The sequence below is a fragment of the Columba livia genome, chromosome 21 (assembly GCF_036013475.1).
Source record: "Columba livia isolate bColLiv1 breed racing homer chromosome 21, bColLiv1.pat.W.v2, whole genome shotgun sequence".
NCBI lineage: Eukaryota > Metazoa > Chordata > Aves > Columbiformes > Columbidae > Columba > Columba livia.
The window spans coordinates 3,312,482-3,340,414 of NC_088622.1; the positions used below are offsets into that span (position 1 = coordinate 3,312,482).

The 27,933-nt window shown below is 43.4% G+C and overlaps 1 protein-coding gene across 7 annotated transcripts; it reads right to left on the reverse strand.

The window, feature by feature from the left end:
- Nucleotides 1-471: 471 nt before the first annotated feature.
- On the reverse strand, nucleotides 472-26,346 carry CTNNBIP1 (catenin beta interacting protein 1). Of its 7 annotated transcripts, none has more exons than XM_065037503.1 (6): nucleotides 25,738-25,881; nucleotides 22,442-22,517; nucleotides 12,966-13,053; nucleotides 11,334-11,455; nucleotides 10,771-10,861; nucleotides 472-2,679 (listed from the first exon to the last, which is right to left on the reverse strand). In XM_065037503.1, the coding sequence occupies exons 4-6, from the start codon at nucleotides 11,427-11,429 to the stop codon at nucleotides 2,621-2,623; spliced, it is 246 nt and encodes an 81-aa protein (XP_064893575.1). In that variant the 5' UTR covers nucleotides 11,430-11,455; nucleotides 12,966-13,053; nucleotides 22,442-22,517; nucleotides 25,738-25,881; the 3' UTR covers nucleotides 472-2,620. The 7 variants fall into 7 exon arrangements, with proteins under 7 accessions (XP_064893575.1, XP_064893570.1, XP_064893569.1 ...); XM_065037498.1 differs by lacking the exon at nucleotides 25,738-25,881 and adding an exon at nucleotides 26,268-26,346 and having other exon boundaries at nucleotides 885-2,648; XM_065037497.1 differs by having other exon boundaries at nucleotides 885-2,648; nucleotides 25,738-25,879.
- Between the last annotated feature and the right edge of the window lie 1,587 nt (nucleotides 26,347-27,933).

Below are 27,933 nucleotides of genomic sequence, written 5' to 3' on the forward strand. Positions count from 1 at the left end.
GTACCATAAACAAGTGAACCACGCTGATCTATTCTGCGCAGGCTTCTCTACCTCCCAATTAATCCAGACACCACACTGCTAATAGGAATTTTGTTTTCATAGCAAGAAGATAAATACTTAGAAATATAATTCAAGGGGAATTTTGGAGAGCCCTCTTTTCCACGACTTTCTCCCTGATTTATATATGAATTCTTTATTATAAATTGCCCAGCCCTGTTGTAAAGTTCAGAAATCACCAGTGAGGAGTGGGAGAGCACACAGGTAACAAACCAAACACAAATATTCTAATGCAGCTCCATCTCCTCCAGTTGCTGAATCCCAAATCACGTTGTTATACAACATATTACCTTTTCTCTATATACCCCTCTCAAGACTCCACGTTTGGTGTCTACACGAAAGTCTCCCACAAAGGTGAGGCCAGTATTTTCCATTTGGCTGTTGAACAGTATAATAAATCAAAAAGAAACAAGAGAAGCTATTAAAACTGTATTTCCCCCCCCAAAAACAGTTACATTTTTAGTGAAAATATTAAACCACATAAACACTTCACTGTTCTCCTTGAACAGATTTAACAGCTCGGCAATGCCGTAGATACGCATGGAGGATGTATGTCAGCTTGACAATGACAGGCCACCACAGTGCAGCTCATCCCAGCCACGAACACACAGATCCCCCATTAACCCTTTAAGGGCTGCCCCGCTCCCCAAAGTTAAAACTAAAGTGCCTCTCAGGCAACTAGGCCAACATTTAAAGAATCTTTCGGGGTTTACTTTAATAAAGAAATTTCTTATCAAGCCCCAAACACGGGAAAGATTTACTTTCACATTGAGCTTTACAAAGCTGAAACTGAATCGAAAGGGTCGTTTTCATAAAGAGATACACAGTTGTTCTCATTACATGGTGTTTATTTGCTCCAGTTAACTTCCCTCCTTGTGCTCACAAATCAGCTCCTCCTTTTGTGTACGTCCCTTGGTTTCTCTCGAGCTCCATCCCATTTTGAGGCCATAACGTCATCCTGCCATCAGAATTTCTTGAAAACAGTCACGTTGTCACAGATCCTGGAATTGTTACTTCGAATAATTAACCACCATACGAAAGGAACAAGGAACAGGAGAATGGAGTTCTGCTTTAATAGATTTTTGAAACATCTTAAAGTCAGTGCAACCCACAGGAATATCTAGAAGTATTGTAAAAACGACCTGCACACAGGAGAAGAGGATGTGCCGGCTCGTAGGCAGCAGTGCTCGAAGTGTTATGTGCAGATTCCTCAACAGTCAGTGCGCTTCCAGAGTTTCACTGCAGGTTTTTGGTTTGTAAATGCATGTGTGTGTTTTAAGGCCCCGCGACTACTGATGGAGTAAACCCGAGTGCCACCCAGACACTCGCTACTGGACGGCTTAATGCAGCCTAAAGAAAATGGTATTATCTCAGGATTCGGGTAATTTCCACATCACTGAGCAGCTGCAAGGAGCCAAACCACATACACCTTTTCAAGTGACTAGAAACTTAGTTTATTAAAGCCCAGTGCAAGCTGGATTTAAGTTAACGATCATCAATCCCTCCTTACGTGAGAGCTGGTCTTGCCCAGCACTAAAGCGGAACTATATGGCGTATTTTAAACGAGTTCAACATATTCTCTATACAAATTTGGCAAATTCACGTCACAGCCATAGATCTCGTTCTTGCAATTCCTGCAAAATATCTACAGCTCCTCTGTCAGAAGCAAAGGGAGAAGCCACCTGCACGGCCAGGTCCACCGGGAGCTCGCGGCTGCCCATCTCCACGTTCCAGCTTCCACGGGTAGACCTATTGAACTAAATACGCGTTCGACACGTGCTCCCAAAAGAGCCCGAGGCCACAGAGCAGATGGGTACGGAACAAACTGATTGCGTCAGAAAACACTGCAGCCAACGGGAAATCAAACACATGATTTCAAAGCCAATCAAAACACCCCCAAACAAACCCCCCAAAAGCAAGCGTTTATATGTGTGTAGATGTAATAAATACTGCAAAGCACATTTGTCTCCCCCCACCCCACCAAGTCAGTAAGTATAAAGAAATGCACCGAAACGTCAGCTTTCTGCAATGAAAACGTTGAAGTCAGCGAAATACCTGCAAGCCAACTGAAGAGAAAACATTTGCATTGTCAACCAATCACAAGTTGCTTCCAGTTCTATGCAGCCAAATCAAACCCTCTTCAAATTCACAAGTTTGACCTAAATAAGCACCACAGCATGAAAAGCTTCTTTAGAAGTAGGATGTCAAGAGACTTTTCCTTAAAATACAAAATAAAATGCGAGATAAAAGGTTTTCATTGGTCAAGTTTGAAAAATTGTCTTCCTTTAGCCCATCACAGTCTGTCCCTTTGAGCCAATCGAAAATACACCTTTAGGTTTGTCCTTAATTAACACAGCCCGGCTGAGTAGCAAAAACTTGTAGGAACAGATGGCTGTGAGATGCATTCTGAGGGTTGGGCAAAGGGAAACAAAATTACAAAGGAGAAGGGATACCAAGGAACAATTAGGGTGGGCAAAGGAACTCATTAGTGCTCAGCCATCCTCCTCCATCGCCAGGAATCCCACTGTCCTCTCCAGTTCTGTGTTGTTCAGGTCTCCTGTGGTTACTGCCTTCTGTCTTCTGTCTCTGATCTGGAAAATGCCATCACAACATCCTCAGCACCTGTAATAACAACGGATACAGGAAAGTGCGTGCCACAATTAATTCCTTCACACAACAGCGGATGGATGCGGTACCCAAACTGGTGCTCTACACACCCATACAATCGATAGGAAGGGAAAAACCAGGTAGAAAGAAGAGAAAACTGCATTTTCTTGTTTTGTTTTCTGGGACTGGAACCTGAAGTGGTCTAAAGATTTCAGTGGTAGATTTAAAACGCTCCTTTTCAAGGCAAAGGAAGTCTGTTTTTAAAGAAAACCAAGGCATCCATGCCTTCACATATTTCTAAGAAGCAAGACTTAAAGAAAAACATCATAGGATTGTCACTGCAGGCATGCAGAGAGAAGGTTCTCTTCCTGGTGTCACTGCCCTGTGACTCGGACACTATGGGAGAGACTTATTGAGCTTCTCTGAAGAATGAGGAGCCCAAGCGTTCAATAAAACTTGTGCTGCCCTGTGCATCACGCTGTCCTTTTCAAGTGACATTTAGCTATTCTTTGTCTTTACATCTAGATATTCATTACTCTGCTTTTAAGAATAAAAATTCTTTTCATAGGTCAGCAGAAATGTTTTTGCTTCCCCCCCCCTCCCAAAAAACTCACTTAAACATCCTTTATAAACTAACATGTCTTGAAAACGTTCCATTCTGTAATGGAGTGCAGTATTCTATTTCAAACCAAAGGCTCCCATTTGCCTGGGGAACAGATACAGCTTTGCTAAGTGATGCTTTTATCCCCAGCCTGAAGAAATCTCCAGAAGAATTCAGTGTGTGGACTTACTCGGTTATTGGATTTTTTTCCCCTCCATTGAGGCTATCAACTGTGCATAATTACCATCAAAACACACAGCCCCTAAGCACAGAAAGATGTTATTACCCTCTTATAACCATCTCCAAGTCTTTATGAACTTGTGTGGTCTTTCAAGTGGGCATTTATAGCAGAAAGACCTGAGTGGCTTGAGAATGGTGTCTGATAAAGGCTTGTAAAGAACATTCCACGCTAAGCTCTCGTTATTCAAAAAGATACCTTTAAATATTCAGAAAAAAGATCAGCTCTCTGGACTTCCAAATTATAGAACGTGGCCTAACAGGGACTTGAAGAGAAACGTCTTCAGGACAACATGGAAACAAAACCACATCATACAGCAGTGTCAAAACAGTGCTTTAAAATCAATATCTCTAGTCTAGACAAGAACTGGAAAACAACCCTGAAGGGATGAGTGCAATATTTTAAACTCCTGGGGAAAATTTGATCCCTGAGAAAGTCAGATAAAAGGAAACGCTTTCTTTCATCTGCAGATTATCTAACAGCGTTTATCTAACTGATCAGAAAACGATAAATCCTCCAGTCACTGTCCATGTCATTTCTAGACCACAAGGTAGGAAATGCCGAGAGCAACACTCACTGCCTGTCCCACTCAAGTAACTCATCAGCTCTACAGAATTCTCTTCCTGGGCTTTGGATTATTCAAAGTCAACTTGGATGGAGCATCCGCATGTAAAAACTGTCCCATCTTTTACTTGAAGCACATCAAGAAACAGATTGGAGCTCTGTGCCCCAAGCAACTTCTGCCTCTACACCTGCATACAATGCAAAAGAAAGAGGGCTAATAAAAATTCCTCATCTGTTGTATGAATTCCAGTTTTTCAGTCACCTAATTTGTTCTTTAGTTGCAACATAGAAGGAAAAGTGGCCAAAAAAGAAGAGAAGAGAAGAGAAGAGAAGAGAAGAGAAGAGAAGAGAAGAGAAGAGAAGAGAAGAGAAGAGAAGAGAAGAGAAGAGAAGAGAAGAGAAGAGAAGAGAAGAGAAGAGAAGAGAAGAGAAGAGAAGAGAAGAGAAGAGAAGAGGAGTTGTAAACAGCAGTATCCTTAAAAACTAAATCAATGCTTATAAAATGCAACTACATTCATTTTAATCCACTTCAGAATTTATTTGTTATACATACTCAAAGGAGAAAATATTAAGGATAAAGCAGTAGTTTGTTCTTCATATGTAGGACCCGTATCTTATCGAACTACATCAAAAACTGCTCCGATGCTCCCTCGTGCCAACACTCGCGAGCCCTGCAGTCATCTCCCTTTTCATCTCCTCCACAAACCGGTTTTTCCTTGATCAAAACATAAATGATATATAGCGCCAGGATCCAGCTCTGAATTAGCAAGTCACCATAAGAATTACCAGCCTCCACAAAAAGATGGATTTTATCTGCAAGGATTCTGAAAAACAAGCCTGTGCTACAAAGAGGAGGGAGCAAAGGCCCTGAGAAGCATTAACAAAGCAAGGGCACGTAAAGCACAACCTATGGCGCTGTATTCAGACTCATCCCCGTTCAGACTCGGAGGCTTCGCTACCGAGCTCAGAGCAGCTGGAGTCGCTTGGCAACCGCAAAATCACACATGACGTCACATCAGCACAAGAGATGAGCCGGATTACTTAACAGATGTTGATTGTTTTCCTGGCATCTCTCCTTGCTACTGTTTAAATATGAGGAAAAAAAACACCTTACGAGTTTCGCACCAAATAGGAAATTTCGTTTCAGATAACGATGCAGCCCTATAAACACAGAAGTCGGTATTTCTGCCGGTCCCGAACAATTCCAGCTCCTGGCACCGTTCCTGCGCCGAGCACACGGGCGTTCGGAACACATGACGAGCAGAAATAGCTTTGGGCACAGCGGCTGCTGGGAGCTCTGCAGTTCCGCTCGGCTTTCACTATGAAAATAGCTACTGCTGGGGAGCAGCTTCACACCCCGCTACCTCCTCCTCTCATTTTCGAGACCCACCTGGCACAGCTTCTACACCAGCGTCGCTGTCAATATCAACACCTGATCACCTGCCACCTGCCTGGAATTCGGGTAAGGAAAGAGAAGGGAGCACAAGAAATACAGCTTGTGAATACCAAATTTTAAATCAGGGTGGTATTTGGGAGAAAAAGCAGGAGTACAATAAAGGACACAGTGTAAAAATGTGGAAAATGCTTGAATACCTACAGATTTACCAATTATCTCTATTACGTGCATTCTAAAGGAAGAAATACAACAGTGGATGGAGAATAGATCTAGAATTCAAGGTTCTGGTGTTCCACAGCCAAAGCTGCCTGCACAGTACCCTTGTTTAACCACTGATGTAATCACGATAATTTCAACCATCCAGAAGCCACTTTATGGAGCATCGTTATTTCTGAAGAAACCCTGTAGCTTAAAAAACCTGGGTAACATTTGTCCAGAAAAAGGTCATCCACACGCACACGCCTCAGCACAACAGCAGGTCTTGGTGAAGTGCCCCCGCTACAACCCAAACTATCCCGAGTTAAATAAACCCAACCTAACGAGTCTGCTCATTAAGCAATTCTACAGCCGCCTGTGCTCACATACAAACTTTTCCAGAAAACAGAGCAAGGGTTTCTATGCAGCAAAAGGAAAGTAGGGATTAAGTACTAGTGAATGGAGCTTCTGCTGCAGTCCCACTTGGCTCCCACAACGGATGTTTTCTTTCTAATCAAGTGAATAAATGTAAAAAGCAGAGCACAGGTTATAAAGTGAAGCTGCACGTTGCCAAAAGCCTGCAACTGAGACAATAGGATGGCGAACCATGTTTACTTTTAGCACATCCTTCACCGAGCTCTGCACTTCCAGTAATTAATGTATGGAACAATGAAACAGGCACACGTACACCTGAGCTTCTACAGCCTATACATCCAACTTCTCTCTCCACAGCCTCCCCTTTTCTGGGCACATATTTCCTCACTGAAATAGAGGCTTACCTATACCCAACAGAATATTCCCCATCTTTCATGAGCAAAGCATTAATTGCCACAAACTTTCAGACATACAAATTCTGCTTCTATGTCCTCTGCCTTACACTGTCCCACCCTCATGCTTCCTAGAAGTTAACGCTAATTAACTGCTAGGCCGATATCCTATCTTAAAAAGTAACAGTGGCAGTCCGACCCCACTAACTTCCCAAAATATCCTGCTGCAACTATGTTCCAATAGCAGTTGTTTGCATTGTTGAATTTAATAGTTCTTTCACACCACTCGGACTTCAGCGTTAGCAAGACAAGATGATCTGAAGGTCAAGTGACTTCAGTACACAGCAGTGAGGGCTGTAGGTGCCACCAAGCTCAGTACAGGCAACTGTTCATCACTTCACCTACATTCCATAAAACTTCACCGAGATGACTGAAACTGACGCTTTCCCCAGCAAGTATCAGCTGTGGAGACATCGAGCCAGGAGGATACTGCCCTCTGCTCTGCCCTGGGGAGACCACACCTGGAATATTGTGTCCAGTTGTGGCCCCTCAGTTCCAGCAGGACAGGGAACTGCTGCAGAGAGTCCAGCGCAGCCACCAAGATGCTGAAGGGAGTGGAGCATCTCCCGTGTGAGGAAAGGCTGAGGGAGCTGGGGCTCTGGAGCTGGACAAGAGGAGACTGAGGGGGGACTCATTCATGTTTACAGATATCTAAAGGGTGAGTGTCAGGAGGATGGAGCCAGGCTCTTCTCGGTGACAACCAATGATAGGACAAGGGGTAATGGGTGCAAACTGGAACACAGGAGGTTCCACTTAAATTTGAGAAGAAACTTGTTCCCAGTGAGGGTGGCAGAGCCTGGCCCACAGGCTGCCCAGGGGGTTGTGGAGTCTCCTTCTCTGCAGACATTCCAACCCGCCTGGACACCTTCCTGTGTAACCTCATCTGGGTGTTCCTGCTCCATGGGGGGATTGCACTGGATGAGCTTTCCAGGGCCCTTCCAACCCCTGATATTCTGGGATTCTGTGATACAAGCTGGATGAAAACCACACTACCTGAACACAGAGGAAGATGCTCACTGAAGCACCTAACAGCTACTTCCAAGTGTTCTCTGAAAGATGAATAGATACATACACCCGATTTGTTCGTAGTCACCTGCAAAATTCATTAAACCCAAAAAGGCTTTAGAGATCAGAAGGTTAAGCCTGATGTGAATGTCTGACGGCTGCCAAATGAAAAAAAATTCTTTACTTCCTTGGAGATTTTTGTATACACACATTTCTTCAATCACCTTCCAGCAACTATCCTCTAAACATTAACTTTTCTCTGAAATTCCCAGTTTAATATCACAGTCTGGCATTCTAAAAATACACCATGCGCTGCTGAAAGGAGGAACGCATTAAAACACATTGTTTTCAAAAGGATATAAACACACTGCGAAGAGCTCTATCTCCATTTTCCCATCACTTTCTGATATTTCATGAGTGCTGTCCCCCTCCTGGGTTCATTTTCAACGCTCTGCGCCCCAGGGAACGCGTCTCACCTCGCCCAGGGCCGGGTTTGCACCGCAGCTCTGCCCTCCCCGAGGGACCAGCTTCCTCCAGGAGCAGCACCACACTCCTGTTGCTATAGGAACAACTGAGCTGTCATCACCAAGGTCTTAGGATAATTCACATATCGTGCTTACGAGCTGCTCAGCTTCCATTTACAGCTTTGCCAGAGCAGCGACGTGAAGCCAAGCACTGCCTGACCATTTAGAAATGCAAGAAACTGGGAAACAGGAATGATGTTTTCCATGCAGGAGATGCTTCTGTGCATGTAACGTCCTGAGAGGCATTTCGCTTGTATTAAAAATGTGAGAAAGCCTTAATTTTGTAACTTCAAGCTCAAGGAACCTAACGAGTCTGAGCTGCCTTATATCTTGCTGCAATGCAGGGAACACAACGGGTATGTTAATATCTCAAACCAGCTCATGATTACGTCCACTGTTTAGCATATACCTGGGTTGAACAGAGACACCTTTGGGCTCCTCAGTTATTCCTGAAGCCATAAACACAAAAACAATCCACAGATATCACCTAAAAAGCTCCTTGAGTAAAGAAAAACGCCCTATATTTTACACTGTCATATAGGTGTTAACATTGCAGCAATGATCCAAAAATAAAATGGCTATAAAAAAAATGTGAGCACAATATTAATGTATAGTCACTTACCACTAAATTTAAGTATTAAATATGTCAGCCTAGACTTTTAACTGTTGTTCAGGCTTTCCTGGGTTATTGAGATCATAGACTCACGTCATTATTACCTGATTTACACAAAGATATTCAGTAATGCAAGCAGAATAACTCTGAGCTTCCTGTCATGAAAACAAGATTTACTTCAACAGTACACAATGTAGAAGCTTAAAGAGTGAAGGTGTTTAACACATAAAAGGAGATCTGTAAACAATCCTAAACCACAGTGATTCATGTCTGAACTGATGAATTATTTTTGAAAACAAGATGGGAAATCAAAATATAAAGGGTTTAATTTCTCCTCTTTCTACAAAAATAAGCACAGACTGAAGGGGAGTCTTAGACTTCAGGCTTGCTTAAAAATTAGAGGTATTCTAAGATGCTTCTTGATCAAAAATTAGGGATTAACTTGTATTGCTGAACCGTAAGACAGTAGAAGCAGAATATCATGGAGGAACTTTAAATGTCACAGATATTGTTATCAATAGTGTTTCACTGAAGGTTTACGGCACAGACTCTTGAATTCAGCAGGGATGAGTGTAACCTTCCTCAATGCACCGTCACATCGCTGCAAATATACATTGGACACAGAGGCTGCAGTGACTCCCTGTGGTCAAACACACAGACTCAAAGGTGCTGACAGATGTTTATCAGAACCCATAGCAGGGAGCACCACACAGGAGCTCACCCACCCCAAATCATGGAATTGCTGTGAGGGCACCAGCCGGCTGGTCTGAGACACTATTTCATGGATATACAGCAGAGAAAAACATAAAAATGGTAACAGGGGCTGTGATACACTCACAAATTCTAAATTATCTATCCTCTATACTCTTCCTAAAAAAAACAAAAGAAACAAAACTACCTTCCTATAATTCTGGAGCCAAACTACAGCATTTTTAAGTGGCATGAAGATGTGCAGGTCTATAACAAAGCTTTTAGGGTGCTAGGGCCAAGGATATAATTGCTTTTTGAGAACAAGATGCGGGTATGAAATCAGCTCTCTTTTGTGTGCCTACCAGAGGAAAAAGACTCCAAAAGACAGGTCTGGGCCAAGTCAGGGTGAGAACAATGTGTTGTACTGCTGGAAGAAAACACTCTGAAATCCACTAACGTACTAACTCTGTGTAAGTCGCTCCTTAACTAACACACCTTTTAGTTGTGTTAGGCAAGGTGAATAAAGGCCAAAACCAAAAAATATCCTCCAGAGGAGATTCAATGAAGGCAGCAGGAAAATAGGGAAGCAAAATCCTTTAGGCAGCCTTGAAGAACACAAAACGTTTAAGTGTCTCAGTGCGTGGACTTGGGCTGGGTTTTTCAGCGCAAGATCATGCCATCTAGTGGAAACCCAATCTCCCTCTAGATGGCAAATTGGACACCTACGCAGTTTGTATTCGCTGTTTCCAGGCCTTCCATAACCAACCCCTCCTGCTCCAGCAGCACCAGATATAGCAAAGGGACAGACAGACAGACGACAACGACTGGTGCTGCCTGAGCCACCACAGCTGGAGCACAGAGGAACATCAGCAGAAGAAATCTGGGGAGATTTCTGGGGAAACTGAAGTACTGAGCAACAAATTAGAGTTGCTTATACCTATACAGCATAGTACAGCTTCACCTGTCACCAAAGGGAAAAGTATTCGCCTATGTTTCCCCATTTTCTTACAGCTATGTAAGGAATGAACACTCAGGCTTCAAACTGAAGAGCAAGTTTGTGCAGGTTGTGTTTCTAATGGTTTTCTAAATGTCTTAGATCTATTTCTGCTCAAGTCAGAATTTAACTTCACCTATGCCAAGACCAATCAGGTTAAAATTTATTTCTGTTTAATGTATTAAATAGAGCAGGAAGCTATATATATATGCATTCAGTTCACAGGACTTTGGCCATCAGTGTTCTGATGAGGTATTTAACAATGCTCTTCATCCCAACAAATCTCAGGTATGTCCAAGACTGGCCTTATGTGTTGACATAAAACCACCTGCTGACCAGGACGCTGTTCCAAAGATAGCAGACAATGAATTGCACGTCCCACACTGCAGGATGGGTTTAAGGAGGTGGCATATTATCACAGAAATGCAGGAACACAAGGCAAAGGAAGGCAGAACTCACCCTGGTCAATGGAGTGCTGGGGCAGCTGGCTGAGCTGGCTGTTCACTACACCCGCGTATGTGCGCAAGAACTCCTCTTCGCTGGCGGTCAGCTGGAAAAGTACAGGGTCAGTCAGCAAAAAGGAAAATGAAGACAGACCAAAGATATCATCTCTCATTTCCCAATAAGAAACGTCACAGCTGCCTCCATTCTACACTGCGACTGCTTCATCTGTTATTTGTGCAAGTGATACCATCGGCAAGGGGGTAGCTGCAAGCTGGTACATCACACATTCACGGAGAGATTCAAAATCACCTTAAAACAGTTCCTTTCTTCTTCTAGTTTACCAATAATGAAAAGCTTTACTGGATGGAGAGAAGTGATCAGATGCTCAGATTTAGCTTCAGGCATCACAAGCCTCATAATACGTGTTTAACTGCAGACAACGGTTAAGTCAACGAGTGCTACAACAATTCAGCGATAAAACCAGACCATTACCTGCCCCATCTCCATAAACGCTACCCCAGCTACTACAAAATTATGTCGGAAAGTCACAAAATACAGACTATGACAGTGCGTCTTACATTTGATCCCATCTTCCTCAGCATGAGCAGGACTCTGACTTTCTGCTGAATGTACATCTCCTCCGGACTCTTTCCGGGGACGCCCTCACGGTTCATTCCCCTCCTGCCAGCTCCTGGATTTCCTGAGGATGCAAGACCAGAAAAAGACAAACTAAAATAGGCAATGGGGTGTAACAGGAGTAATAGGAAAGTTTAATTTCCAAACTACCTATTTTTCACCGGTGGGCAGACCACTTAATAGCCTGGGAGAATATGGAATCGCACGCTTTATCACAGACATCCTTAAAAACAATAGTAAAAACCTTCACTTCGAATTTAGAAGAGTGGTTCTTCCAATAATGCACTAGCACAACAGTGTAACAAGCTAAACAAGGCTCTCGGAAGGGCTTCGTGTTGGAGAAACATAACCCCGCTAAGGAATCGGTGGCTGGAGATGTAAGCCAGTCACTCTTCCACCGTGCCCCGCTCAGAGAAGTCGCTCCAGAACACTTCTTCAATTAGTTTTCATTCACAGAACTCATCTGGCCCTATATTAAGCTACAAATCTGCTTTTCTGAACGTCAGTAACCCCGGGAACACACAGGACAGGAGGCGTGCTTAGTGAAGACTATCACAGCGCGTTCAAACACCATTTTCCATGTGATGGTTTTCTGCAGTCATTACCAGCCTCTCCCACCCGCTTCATTTTCATTATTACTTTTAAGGGAAAGTAATCTGGGTGTGGAAACAGTTTAAAATTACACATAGGCCCTCCTGAGTGAGTCAGAAGTAATGCAAACTTCAGCAGCAGCTGCTGGGATAGGCTTTACCACCCACATTACTCAGCACGGAGACAACACGAGTGAAAAGTGAAGCATGATATATCACCAGTCCCACTCAAACAAGTTTCCAGTGGGAAGATTTGCATGACGCTGGTTTGCTGTAGATGGTTCTGCCCAGAAAGGTGCAGCCTGTAAACGGGCAATGTGATCGTATGTTTTGGCTGTAACCAGCAAACTGCTTCTGAAGAGGGAATAAAATGACCCCATATTTTTGTGTAGTGTCAAGTCAAATAAGTAGATTATGTTACTAAGCGTATACTCCGTGGTGCAATTTATGGAGTGCTAGCATATAAATAGTAAGACAATAAACGAAATAAGATAGTGGGCAAAAAACATCAAGATATGCATAACTAGAGAGTGATAAAACAATAGACATACATCAAGATACCAAATAAGTCTGAAACATTGTGACTGGTTCTTAGCATTATACCAACACACTTCCCCCCACCTTTTTAAAACAAATATTGTTATTTGAAGAGGGAAGGTGCTGCAGAAGTGGCCAAAGAAATCAATTTAGGAAAGAAAAAGCACAACAAAAAAACCTGAAATGTGGTAACACATGTATTATTTAAAAATGCAACAAATACTATGGGATATCTATCAATAGGTGGCACCATACACAAGCACCAAGAAAATGCCACGGTTGCGCCCATGCCAGCTAGGAAGACCACACTGCAATTCCTCCACATGGCAGATATTAGTGACATGTATAGAGTGCAGTTCATTGTTTTCTATCGTAACAGTCTTCCAGTTGTTCGTTAATGTTTTAAACCACCCCCAATCAATAAAACAGATTTCCCTGCCAACGTACCTGCTTCTAAAAACCACAGGAGATCAGAAAACCCACGTGTTCAGTCCTGATTAACGACTGGAGCTGGAAAAAGTATGAGGAAGCTGCCCTGTGAACACAAATGAGCAAAGCATTACAGACACGTCCAAAGCTGAAAACCAGAAAGACCCTTCATTCAATATGTTTGAACCCCAGTCTGCTTTACAACAGTCTAGCCACAGTTCCTACAACTGGTGGCTCCTCTGGAGTTTGTAGACCCTCTTTAGTTTTTAAGAATAAGCTTTTTTAAAGGTCAAGCCACTCTTCATCTGCGAGATTTACACCCTGACCATACCAATGACATTCCCGATCACTTGAGACTGGAATGCATTCAAGCTTCGCATTCTTTAAGGAGCTTTCAGCATAAACCCCAACTCCCTGGGAAAAACAATAAACATCATGACATATAATTTCTTCTAGTAGGGGAAAAAAAAGCCATAGCTTACCAAAGAATTGAGGAAAACTGGGGAGAAATGTAAAGCATGCTGATTTTGACCAAAATTATTGTTTTCAACTACGTGTATGTTATGTGTACATAGCAATTACAAAGACTGGCACTCGCAAGCTGGGCTGGAAAAGCCTTTCTGCAGAGTTTTTCAGACCAACCTCAGTGTTCAGCCACCGACATTCCCCCTTATCCAGCACATTGGCTTTTAAAACAAACAGCTCAGTCTCGCAAATGAAGCGCCAGTTCAAGCCCTCCGTATTGTGCAACGAAATACAACACGAGTGGCTGCTACTCAGGACAGCATCACAGCTACAATCATGTCATCAACAGCAGAATTGTTTCTGATTAGGGAATATACGCATAGCTGCATCATTTGTCAATAAAGTCCAGCTTAAATTTACCAAACCTACTTTTCTTTTTGTGGTCACAAACAAAGGCAGATCCAGAGTCACTCCATCTCTTTCATGGTCATTACTAGCAGGGAAAGACGACACGAGCAGCTACAACTACTCAACTGTTGCGTACACCAGGCTCAGCAAAGAAATGCCGAATCCAAAATACCCGCCAGCTGCACCCAGAGCTTCTCTACAGCGTCTCTTACAAGTGCTGGAAGCAGCTGAGCTTTATCAGTGGCTTAAAAGAATCATTTCACCTCTCCAGAGGAGAGAAGCTGCCTGCTCGGAAAGGATTATTTAAGCCTTACCTCACTAATTAGTTCCCACTGTTCTTGCCCTCTAAATATGCGCTGAAAGATTATCTACGGCACTGACAACAGGACCGTTTGCAGTAAGTAATTGCTGTTCTCATTTCTATAGACTTCAAAGACACACACCCCACCAACCACTGTACAAACACACAACCCTGTGAACTCCTTCCTAAAGAAAAGGGTCAGAGCATGGCAAGCCAACAGGGAGACAGAAAACCAGGAACCGCTGTGCACTGGACGGAAGGAATCCTCACAGCATTTACAGGACGCAGCTGAAAATGCTCATTCCAAAGAAAGAACAGCCAAAGCTGTTACAGGTTCACCCACACTTACTGGCCCAAGTGAAGAAATGTGGGGGTCTCAGCTGAATTTCTGGCAACTATCCTGAAGCACCAGCACTAAAGGAGAAGATGAAGCTGTTCTATCAATCTGGAACTGGTCCCTCCAGGTATAGGCAAGGCAGATGTGCAAAGCCTACAGGAAATTTTGGGCTGCCTATCTCGAACATAAGCTCGGTTCTACTCTCCAGTGCCATTATCCAATTCCTTTCCCACGATAAGGACTAACCTGTGCATCTCAAAAACTGGAGTTTTAGGCTGAAAAGATGACATTCTTCACTAAACTGTGATAAAAGACTAAATCCTACAAGCTTGTCCTGCTGCATCCAATATGCTGCAAATGGACATAATTGGGTCACCTAATTTTCCGTTGTTTGGCAGGCACAGGGAGTGAAATTTAGTTCTCATTTATTTTTAATATGATTCACAAGACGGAATAATAAATGAGAAAGATCTATATATTACAGCTGCATCTGCCAAGGCAGCTTTGCCAGAGCAACACATTTGGGTTTAAAAACACTCCCTTCCCTTTCTCAATCAGTCAAGGAGGTTGGTCAGTAAACAGATGGGAAAGCCGTCCTGTGCTGTTCTTCGCGTTGCTCCCCGTGCGGTTGGAAGGGCAGGGTGAGGATCCCAGGAATGTTTTCTGCTCGCAAGGGCAGAGCCCAGCATGCCTGACATCCCCACTCCCATCCCCATCTGCTGCCAAACCCACCTCCTTGGCTGCGGGAAGGGTGCGTGCGATCCCGTCCCCTCGGCAAAGCGAAGCGTAAACGTCACCTAAACCACAGCAGGTTGAGGTTCCACTTTCTAGCAAGGCCGTTAATTAGAGATGAGAGTAAACTAGACGCGGTCTTGGAACCAAGATGTAGGTACGTCTGCACCAAAAAAACAGCCGGGCTGCTTTACGTTACCAAAGCGGAAGGGGATTAAGTATTTTTAACTTTTCCATTAGCATTAAGAGACGCTTCCCCACCTTTCCACACTGTTGTCCTGAAATGTTTATAATGAAAATATAATCCTTCTCAAAATAAAGAACCAAAAAGACCACACCGGCTTTCTCTTCAGCTCCTGACCCTGAACACAACAGTACAGTATGTAATGAAACAATATTGCCTTTGCAGTTAGCCCCGCCTTTTTCTCCCCTAATTAGATTTAGAATATCAGGTACAGCAACTGAAAACTACACGTTTGTAACTGTATTTCCCTCACTTCTGCCCATACTCCTCTGAATTCAAAGGCTGGAAGGGCTTCTCTGCTGGACAATGCCACAGATAGGTTCATAATAAATGAGACTGACTTCCCTTCCGTCACCCCTTTAATAATAATATTATTATTATTATTATTATTATTATTATTATTATTAATAATAAATTTCAAATCTCAATAGAAAAAGCACAACACACTAAAAATGGCATGTCCATAAAGGAAAACTACTCCAGCATCCCATTTTATTTTAAAGGCAGTAAGCAGGAATAATATTTTACATATTCAGTCTTAATAATTTAGAGTACTTACAGTGGCCATCTGGCAAGCTCTTTAAAATGTAAGTCACAGCTGACTACCTCTTTAATATCTTGTATCGTTTCCACTTATGGCCAAAAGAAATCCAACAGGGGTTAGTTCAGCTACAATGGTTTTTTCTCTTGAATCTGGCTCGTTCTGTTCAAGGCAGCTAAAAACTTCAATTAATGGGACAGGATTATAAAAGCTCAGATAAGGAGTTGTGGTGAATAAAACCGGCCACCGCAGGTTCCCTTTGCGCTATATGAATTGAGTTAACAGCCAGCGTGAAGAGGTGCCTTTACCTCTACGATATCATTATCCAAGGTTAAGCTCTTACCCTCCGCAGTTACAGCACTGAGCACTTCAGTGGGTAAAACACGGTCGCACTGGGGAGCTCCCAATGCAAGGGGATGCCGCACCTTTAAACATCATTAAATTTTCAAATGACATTTCACAGAGAACAGTCAGAGCCCTAAAAAACAACCCTTCCAAGCTGGAGCCTGAAACCTGAAGTCAGGAACCGGCGTCTGCAAAATCCTGCTGCAAATTGCCCTCTAATTCGGTCTGACTCGTGACCTTCGGCCGCAGGATTAATTCCCATCTCCGGAGGGATACGACAATGAAGAATGCAGAACAGCTACCTATTTAGAGGTGAAATATTTAATATGTGAGGGGCTTTTGTCTTCATTTCTATGTTCAGCATTATCTTCCAGCTGACTTTAGAATCTGAACCCCCATGTCAGATTTTGGGTCAGTTTACAGCTGGAACTCCAGTGGTAGGTTGACATCTCTTAAATCTTACATTTAAATTTTTAACAAAACAGTACAGTTCTCCCTCTTGAAGAGCGACAGGAAACAGCCCCAAACGCTGCCATTTATGCATGAAAATCTACAAAACCAAGCTGGTTTGTTGTTTTTATTTTTCCATTGGGGGAATCACCTTTCAGAGCTTCAAAGTAGTAATGAAGTGCATTCAAAAAAGCTTCCCGATACACTAAAAACAGTTCATACACCAACGCTCAAGCTATCTGTAACAAAAACATAAAGAATCCTACTGTTATAATCACAATTTAATGAAATTAATGCTTGCTTCCTGACCTTCAGGCACACAGGGATTATTTTTGCCGCGCCACAGCAGCCTCTCAAAGAGCAGACGTCTATCGTGTCTCCTGCACTTAAAAGAGGCAGCACGGGTTTGTAGATAGTTCATGTCAGTCAACTCAAAGCCTCTGAAATTAAATGTAGTAACAGCAACAAAACCTTAAAGAAACCTCTTTCATTTCACAAAGGCATTCACACTTCAAAGATGAATTTGTCAAAAATGCTTTTAAAAGTGACACAAATTCTATCCCCGTCAAAGAAACAACTCTAAAAGAACGTTACGATACTTTACTCAGGATGGTCTTCAATGGTGGGGTTGATGGGTGCTGCTCGTGTTCTCATCACCAGCGTCTTCACAGGGAAACATCCACCTCTGCCCCTATTTATAACAAAGCTCCAGATCTTCTAGGCAGGAAATTAGACACTAATGACAGATAGCCAATGATTTTAACTACCAGGTGTCCCACACAAAAGAATTATTGCTATGAAAATAGCGTTACGCATCCATCGTCAAAACAAAACTGTGCGGCAATGCTTTCTGTGGATCTCTCTGTAAATATTCTGTCTTTTCAGAAAGAGAATATGAAGTTTCCAGCACATAGACATAACAAACTTGAGGTGTCTTTTCTTCTTCCTAAGAAATTAGATTTATTTTCATGGTTTCAAGTTAACTTGAATCATAAAGCAGGGGAAAAAATGGAGCACCGATAATAGGTAAAAATTTTATCGAAAGCTTAAGGAATCAACAATTTTCAGTGTATCTATCCCATTTTATATGATAGGCATGCTACATACGTTGTACAAACGTGTACCTATATAACACCTCCACTATGAAGTATCGTGGGTTTGGACCATTAATTATTGGCCTCCTGCAGCACGTCCGCTCGGTGACCTGGCAGAAACTGAACCAAGGCCAATACACCAACACGCAGCAGGAAAACCAAGACCACTAATTGTGGTCACTTCATTTTCTCGTCGTGTCAATCAGCTTTATGACCAAAGTCACGTTTTCAAAGCAGCTCTGCAAGTAACGCTGGGCTCCCAATCCTCTGAAGACTTACAGGCCATTAGCATTAAAACTGGGTTTTACCGAAGGCTGCCATTTATACTACAGAAACTAAACTCAACGGGCTGAAAACCAACTTAATATACGGGACATAAACACCCTACTCCCATGAAGCATAAACTATAATAAAGAATTACTTGACTCCATAATGACCCTAAAACGATCCTGTCAAGCCCACGCAATGGAGTATCATGTCAAAATTGATGCAAGTACGTGGACATGCCCAAGGTGTAGGATGTTTTTTCTACGTTCAGTAACTCTCCAGTGGCTGGAAATGGAAGAGGAAACAAGAATACTCATGAAGAAGCACATTCAGAATTACCAGCGGTGCTGATGGAGAAACGCTGCAGTAGTTGGCACGTTTCCAACCAACCGGTTTAATTAAGACCATATTTGTGGTCAGATTTTCAAAGTTAAGCTGCTTTGAAACTAAACTGCCTAGCAAAAATACGGCGTTTCAGTCAACTTTAACGAAAAGACAAGTGATGCCATTAACTAGTCACAAACCACTACGGAACAGCCTAAATGCAGAGCAGGCAAAATTCCAGTATCTGGAAGCAGTTAAAATAACAATAACATTTAATTTCAATTGACAAGCAAGCAGTAAAAGCCCCCAAAAGCCAGAAGTCCCATATTTGGAGTGGAACTGCCTGTGGTCCAGTGACCAACTTCTCAGCAGCTCCAGCACACGCATTGTTCTGTTTAACCAGAAAACATTGTGATGCTGGAGGGATTTCTCTCCACTATTCCCCTCGCTGAAGCACCATTATTTTTATAGGTATTTCTTGGGTCCTCATCAACATGATATCTTTCTACACATAGTAGAGATATCTTTCAATTTAAAACGTGGCCTATGCTGCCCTGTAGTTTATCCTGACATCCGAACATCGTTAATGCCAGATCATATACATTTTACACTGAAAATGCCCACAGATCTTTTACAGTAGAGAGATTATGGCTAACTAGTATTCTTTTTTAAAGCAATTAAAACATGAGCTGTTATTAGGGTGATGACTACTTAGCATTTTAACATTTTGCAATACTGTATCAAAGGACAGCGTTAGGACCAGACTCGTAGATTAATAGCTCTTGACTACCAAAATTACCTAAGCATTGGACAAGAACATTAAATATTGTTGTGGCCTCATACATCAATAAAATTTGCTGTACAATAGTGATAAATACACCCTTTATACCACCTATTTATCTTATTTCTTTAGAGGAAAAAAAAAATTACACAACAATTTTACCACAAACGCTTTGTTTTCTCTAGTTTTTGGTAAAGCGGGGTTCCAAGGAAGGAAATCTTGCCTTCCAGAGACTTCCTATTTCTCAGGAAAAGGGATGTAATTTCCTTCCTCCCCAGCCACAATTTTGAATGTTACCTTAATTATATTGGCCCTGAACTGTGAAATAAACCTGTGCGAGGTCATTAGTTTGACAGCAGAAATGTCCCTTTAGCAAACACACAGACAGGGGCTGGGGAGGAATAAACTACTGACTACAGAGGGTTAGGGGTTATAGCGAGTCCAAATTAGCACCAGGATCAACCAACTTCAGAGCACAAAGAAAACGGAAGAATCACGGGCAAGACTGAGAAGGCACATGTATTAAAGGCAACCAAGCTGAGCTGCATGGAAAACTGTACGTGGAATTGTGTGACACGTTTGATTTATTCTGAGAGCAGCGCTAATTAAGTTAAATACTTACAAATGATTGATTTGAGGTCTCTTACACACGTAAGATTCAGTGCATTTACAGAACAAACGACAACCACGTGCCTAAGAACGGGGCCATCACGGAGATACAACAATATGTAATTGTGAGTAATCCAACTCCAAAATATACCAGGAATAACAAAAGGTGTCAGCCCAGAGACCATTGGCAACAACGCTCAAGACAAGGTTGATCCTGCCACAAGTTACAACTGCTGTAAGATTCCACTGGTTTAATGCAGAACGAAGCAAAGAGAACCCGTGGAGTCGCGGACAGGTTTCTGCACTTCCCAAACCGTTAGTACAAGTACAGTACTATGCTACTAACACACAGAATTTTAAGGTTTATAAAAAGGTTCTGTAAGAGCAACTGAACTACGAATCACAGCAGTGAAACATTAAGAAAAATTACTGCAAACAGTTTTACGTGAATTGTGAAAAGTTCACTTTGCTGGGTCCCCTGTAGCCACTGAACAAATTTCCAGTGATAAAAGTTCCATTTAAAAAACCTGATATTTCTGACCTCTGAAGCAAAACCTTTCATAAATTCCACACAAACCAATGAGTATTATTTGGCATCTACAGACATTCCTGGAAAAAGCAGCAGCTAAGGAGATGTGAATGCTCCTATTTTTCTCAGTTTGGCGTCAACTCTTAAAGTTAATTATATTTTAAGTGTGCTATTGCTGATCCTTTTTGCCTAAACATTCAGTCAACTGTGTTGATCTTGAAGTCCGATATTACCTCCCCCGACCAACTGAGCAAGCTGCCAGGACACAAGGAAATGTTCATTTTTCCGTCTAAGATCCAGCACACCCTCAGTTAGGAAACTGTTAAAATTACATTAGTATGGCAAGATTCACGACAGCAGCTGCACTATTCACTGATGTTTGCTGGTACTCAGCCAGCCAGCCCCAGTTTAGGAGGTTCCTCCAGTGCCTTGACGAGAACTTTCTGATGCAAAGGGTGGAGGAGCCGACTAGGAGAGGTGCACTGCTGGACCTCATCCTCACTGACAAGGAGGGTCTGGTTGAAGCAGTAAAGGTCGAGGGCTGCCTTGGTTGCAGCGACCATGAGATGGTGGAGTTCAGGTTCTCCTGTGGCAGGAGCAGGATAGCAAGCAGAATTGCAACCCTGGATTTCAGCAAGGTAAACTTTGGCCTTTTCAGGCAATTGCTGGGGGAAATGCCATGGGCAAGGCTGCTTGAAGGTAAAGGGGCCCAAGATAGCTGGTTAGTGTTCAGGGACTGTTCCTACCGGGCACAAGATCGGAGCATCCCGACACGTAGGAAGTCAAGGAAGGGAGCCAGGAGACCTGCGTGGTGAAACAGGGAACTGCTGGGTGTGCTCAAGTGGAAGAGGAGAGTTTATAGATCGTGGAAGGAGGGGCTGGCCTCTTGGGGAGAAGATAAGGCCAAGGCCTTCTTCATGGTGAGGGTGGCAGAGCCTGGCCCAGGCTGCCCAGGGGGTTGTGGAGTCTCCTTCTGTGCAGACATTCCAACCCGCCTGGACACCTTCCTGTGTAACCTCATCTGGGTGTTCCTGCTCCATGGGGGGATTGCACTGCATGAGCTTTCCAGGGCCCTTCAACCCCTGACATTCTGGGATTCTATGATTTCTACAAAAACCCTTCTGCAGTAGTTTACCTTCAACTGTTTCAGTATTTATTTACGCTGCTCCTTTACAGAAACTCTGCTGCAAAAATTTAGGTCACATTTCCTTCAAGCGTACCTGGGCGTGCGCACACATACACTTATTTAAAGCTCAATGAAATTAATTAAAAGCTCCTCACTGACTTCAGTGTGCACTGAATCAGGATCTGGATGAGTTCAGAGGCAAAACAATTACACTTTAATTAAACATCTTAACATTCTTGTGAAGCAGTCAACTCATTTTATAGAAGGATAAACTGAGTCAGAAAGTTGCAGAGCTTGGTCATGGTCATAAACAGAGTTGGTTACTTAAGTTGCTTCCCTATTTGTTCGTTACACTTGGAGCTGAGAAAATGGACTTTCCGAAAAATAAAGAAAGTTCTTGGTCTATGTACTTGCAGGAAATAAACAAGAACATCCTGAGGCAAGTGTGGTTGTTGTACAAATCTATTGGATCCTTTTCTGTCCCCCAATCGGTAGCTGATTTAGTCAAAGGAATTCCAATAACGCAAGAAGTTCAATTTTGTAGGGTTTTTTCACAGTAGTTTATCTCCAGATGAGATTTTTAGGCTGTGGAGATTGTTTTTAATATAGCATTAATAATTATTATATATCTATATACCGCTTTTTAAAAAATAAAAATGGCCTTAGCAGATTTGATATTCCATAAAACCATGAAAACACTTATTGAAAAGCAAAGAGTATGATTGCACTTCCCAAAATTCAACTGACATTAAAACCACACATAAGCACTGTGACGTTTCTGTCAAATCACCGGTAGCAGAGACAAGAAATGAACTTTCCCCATTTTTCGAGCATTTCTTCCATAATGCTTCCCCAATGCCGAGTCTGGAAGGAAACCCCAGAGTCGGGATTTATCAACTAACGGGTTGGGGTTATTTTCCTGATCTTAGCTGTTTTCTCACCTAGTAACGCTCCGTAGTTTTGCGCATTCTGGTCCGTTTTCTTAAGCCCAGCGAGGTTCACGGGCAGGACGCGGCTCTTTAAAGGGAAAAACAACTGTGAGTCTCATCCATTCTCAGAGATACAGCATCAACAACAGGAAACAAAACGTTTGGGGTGTTTTTTTCCCTAAATGAAAATAAGTTTGTTGGTAAATACTGTTTAGTAGGTTTGAAATCTATTTACGTATCATGTCCCCATGTACTTAGAAGCAAGACCATTAGACTATCAGCATTTCTTAGGATATGGAGTAGGTGACAAAATGTTTCACTCCAATAATTTACACCTTAGGTGCCCCTCAGCATCAAAACAAACATCATCTGGGACTGTTCACATATGTGTATACATGCTATAGCTTTACTGAAATTACCATCATGACTATTAACATATTTGGAAACAGCAGAAAAAGTAATCTACTCTCACTATCTTCAAATTGAATTATAACCACTTTCTGCCTGTAACGCTTATGTCAGCTCCCAGAACATAAACATTTGGTATATTCATTAGAATTACAATTTTTCCAATTAAAACCATTAACATCAGGGTCACTCGCTTCTGCATTACGCACACAATGGTGCGGTACAGCTGGAACAGCTGCTGCTGTCCTGGCTGCACTTCAGCAGGAAACCCAATCTGATGACAGCTTGTAACAACAAGAAATACAGTTCTGCATGTATAGAAATATTTCTGAAGACACCCAATCCTTCTTTTTTGGGAAAAAACCCTACTGGAGGTTTCTTGAGGCATGTTCAGCAGCAGCCTCCATGCCACATGCACGGCACTTGGGTGCATTTTTGATGCTTAAGGCAGGTCAGATGCTCAGGAGGGATGCTCTGTAGCCAACAATAAACTTACAAACTGAAATACCCACTAAAAATCATAAATGCGTATGTTGGTTACAGATAACAAACATTCTGAAGAGGAAAAAACTCTAATTAATATAAACAGGTCAAATTCACACAAGTTGTTTCCCAGGCAAAGCATCGAGCTTTCACTTCAGTTTTGCCGTATCAAGCGCATTCAATGTTGGCTTTATTGGCCTGTGTGCAACTGCAGGATGATTTCGAGCTTTTAGCAATAGATGCATATCACAGTCAATGTTTGCAATGGCAAAAACTGGATTTTGTTTCAGGTTTTGTTTCTGGTTTTATTTAGGAAATTACATGAATTGTTTTGGAAACCACTCTCTCCTCTTGCAAAGTTACTGGACTCTAAAACCTGCACAGGGGAAGGAGGGAATGGGGAGAGGATGGACGAGAGCAGAAATGATGCAACTACAGATTGCCCTAAAACATTATGATGTACATACCTACTGAATCATATTACTATTTACCAATTCTTATTTCAAGCTGTATTGTGAGCAAACAGTCCTCTTTCCACTCCTACCCCGTGCAGCACCCAGAGCAACAGGCACGCGGGCAAATGACAGCTGTGGTATATCCGATATGTATTTATTACGATGACTCCTGCCAGGTAAAGAGTTCAGTATCTTCCCACTTGGATGTCAAAAAGAATACTGAAAGCACTTTTCTGTCCTATATAACTTTAAATAACTTCTGTTGCAATGCTTAAAATCAACTAAAAGAGAACTACTGCTTTGAAGCAATTTTGGGTGAGCCATAAAATTTCAGCCAACCAATTAACTTGTTCAAAATAGCCTTTGCTCCTGCTTTTGTTTAATCCTACACGCTTCCTCATAGATTTACACTACTACAATGCACCACATCAACCAAGAAACCATGCAATAACAAACCTAAATTATATTGAAGCTCCCGATTTCTCCCAAGATGGCAGAGATAAAAGGGATGATGCTTTTTCAGCTGATGGCAAAGTGAAGCAACCCCAACATACATGAAGTACACTTGCCACCATTTTCCAGCTGAATCTGGTTGTCAAGGCAAACAGTAGCTTTAAGACTGATAAGTGAATAAGCCTACATGTAAAAAATAATAGTAATATGTATTTTTCTGTATGGCCCCTCACCTGCAATGCCTGTACTTCCAAATTAACCTCCCTGAAGTATGTAATTTAGCCTCACTGTTCACTACTTACACAGTTTCTCCTTCAGCAGGCTATTTCACAACCATACGTGAGCTCCAAAAAACACCGAGGGCAACAGGAGCCGACAGCTCACAAGTTCAGCCACCAACAAAAACTAAATACCAATTCCGATTTTGTAAATGTATTTTTTAAATTATTCTTAAAATAATCAATAGACATGCCTGTCACCATACTGGAGCCCACTCAGATCAGAAAACCATTCAAGCACACCTGACTTGCCTCCAATGTTTGCTGTTTTTTGGAGTTTGGTGGATTTATGTTTTTAAACCCTGTGTCTGCAGAGTATCTTGCTCTCATCTCATGGAGCATCAAAGCCTGTTTTGTTCAACGTGCCAAGATGAGGCACGGTCAAATAAAAGATGATATACAACAGAGCAAAACACACTCTTCTTCAGGAGAAAGCAAATGCAAGTCTGACAGTCAAATGTACCCTGATGAAGCACAACTGGATGTTAAGCAGAAACTCCTATCAACTCTCATCTGCTTTCTGGATGATGCTGTTCCTCTCTCATGTACCTTTCCAAGGGATGCAAAAACCACTGTGAGCCAACAAATACAGTCACCATCGTTACACTAAATTGAAAGCGGGCTTCAAATGCTCCAGAAACACAGCTTTTAGACAAGGTAGAAATCACATCCGAGTGAAGCTCTCTGTTAAATACTGGCCGATAAGCATTTTTCCCACGCAAGTTACTGGCGTTTCATGCCGTGACCAGACGCTGCACAGCATCGCACACTTTTAGCAAGACAAACAGGGGCTGCCCTGAGCCGGGGTGTCCAGATATTGTGTTTTATTGCCCGTGGACATGACACCTGCCCTCCCCACGGCACCTTCACCAGCTTCCCGTGGGAATGCCTTCACCTGCCAGAGAAACGCAGCCATTGCCGGGGTGGCCACGGCCGCCGTGTGAAACAGGGTGCCACATGACGTAAGAGATGATGCCAGAAAATTAAAGAGGCACCTCCCGTACCTGTACGGCGGGGCCCCGGCCTGCAGCGCCCACGGCCGCTCGGGCGCTGCCGGGCCCTGCGGAGGGCAGGGGCCGCGCTCCGGGGCCGGGGAAGGGGCGCGGGAGCCGCGGGCCCCGGCGGGGCGGCAGCGGGGAGGCCCGGGGCCGGCGGAGCAGCGCCCCGGCCCGGGCGAGCGCCTTTTGTTCCCGGCCGGGTGCCGCGCACAAAGGGTCAGAGCCGCGCTCACCTGCGTGCGGGGCCGCGCCGGCCCCGGCGGTCCTGAGGCAACGGGCGGCGGCAGCCGGGCGGGCGAGCCGAGCGGAGCCGTGCGGAGCTGAGCCGTGCGGAGCCTCCGCCTCCTCCGGCGTGACTCACCGCGGCGGCCCAGGGCGGGAGGGAGGGAGGGAGGGACCGAGGGGAGGAGGGAGGTGCCTGGGCGGCTCCGGGGGAGGGACCCGCCGAGTCCCGGCGCCCAGGGCAGCGGCGGCGCCGCAGGCACCACCCGAGAGCCGGCCGGGAGGAAGGGGCGGGCAGGCGGCGGGGAAGGGGCGGGACGGCCTGGGGGAGCGGGCAGGAGCTGTTCCCCCTCTTCCAGGAGCCCTCAGCACAGCCCCCAGGGGCACGGGGGTTTTGCAGGGCGCCCACACATCATCTACCAACCCTGTCGCTACCGGCTGCGCAGCCCCTTCAGCGACAGAGCGCTATCGCGATAGGTGACAAGACGCCAGGTGCAGAGGTGTCCCACGGTCTAGCTCCTGGTGTTAGCCGTGTGCTTACCTCGATGAGCATCCTTTGGGCGATGCTCTGATACGCCGCGGTGTGTCCGCGGCCTCACGCCTTCCCTCCGCTGTCCTGAGGAGCACAACTGAAACGCTGTATCAGATAAATCACAGTAACGTTAAAATGGGTTACGTGACCACTTTTCAGCTGTGCTATGCTAAGAAAGTTAAGGGCACTGCAAAATTCAGTACAGCTTAATTGAAGCTAACGCAGCAAATACAAAAAATGCCATATTTTGAGAACCTCCAGCTAGAAGGAATAGGCATTTAGTCATTCAAGCACTTAAAAGTGAAATAATCCTTCCCTTAGAGTGAAGCAGAATAAAACCACAGTGAACAGAGATAAATTATTTTCTAAACATTTTTAAAAAGGCAGAAGCCATCAAAGGTTCATCACCCCTGCTCCATCACTACCCTGCATTTCGGTTTCCCATTAGGCTTAACAGTAACGCTGTTGCCCTACATCATGCATTGGTGGGGCCAGCAATGTAAGCACAAAATTCCTGCAGATAAAAATGCTTTGTGTACTAAGTGTTTAGTCAAATGCATCTGTTTTCTACTCGGTATTTAACTTAATTGCATAAAAACAGTCACAGTAATGAAATAGGTGGCACTTCCTTTAACAGCTTGCTACTTAATGACATCAAAGCCTAATGCCACTGAAATCCATACCCCACCGCCAGCTAATGAAGGTCTTAACATGAAAGCCTATGCAAAGAGCAAACCCAAGCTGCTGACAGGAACAGGAATGGTGCAAATATGCTGGGATCTGAGATCACTAGCACATACCCGCAGCACAGCAGGCAGTAATGATTATTAATTATTTAAGAAAAGAACATAAGAGCTCCAGCACAAGCTGAAAAAGATATGCAGAAGCATTGCTCTGGGATCCTCCAGTTGGATTACTGTTAATTAGCACAGTACATGAGTCTGAGGGAAAGATCTAAAAGCATCTTATGCTAGTAGGAGCGTATAATTAAGCCATCATTTGCATCTTTGCAACAGTGTGAGTTTTCCTACTGATAACATCAGGGGCAAAGCACCATTTTATGACTAAGTATTGTCTCACTCTCCTGTTCTAATTTAGCTGGCTGACTGTACATCAGTGTAATGCAAGCCTACACAGCATCAATTTCACATCCTGCATTTATTTAGAACGGGTTTCAGCAGAGATACTATAAGGCTTCCTCTACCCTTGGAGAACTTTATTTTCTTAAAACATGGAGTCTAAATCAACTTCTGCCCTGCCTTAGTTTGTTACCATCAAGCTCACTGAGATATTTAGCTGTCCAGCAAGGTGACATCTTACCATTGCAGCTGTCACTTGGGTCATCATAAGACACGATGGATGCTCAAGAGGCCTCTTAGCTCCCAGCTCTGCATCAGATTCAGTAGAATATCATTCATGTCTCATGGGAACGCACAGACCTTCACAAAGTAAACAGCAGATAAAAGCGCACTGCGCTGGGCCAAACCTATTACCTTATCAATCATCACCCGACTTGCCCGAACCACAAAGCGGGAATAATACAGCTTATCATCAGCAGGGGAACGTTAGGAAGTTAATTATCTAAAGGTTAAGTCTTTCTAATATTTTTACAAGTATTGTATAAAGATTGGATGTTTTATAAAAATATAACAGATTAAATGGATTTTTCCAATCT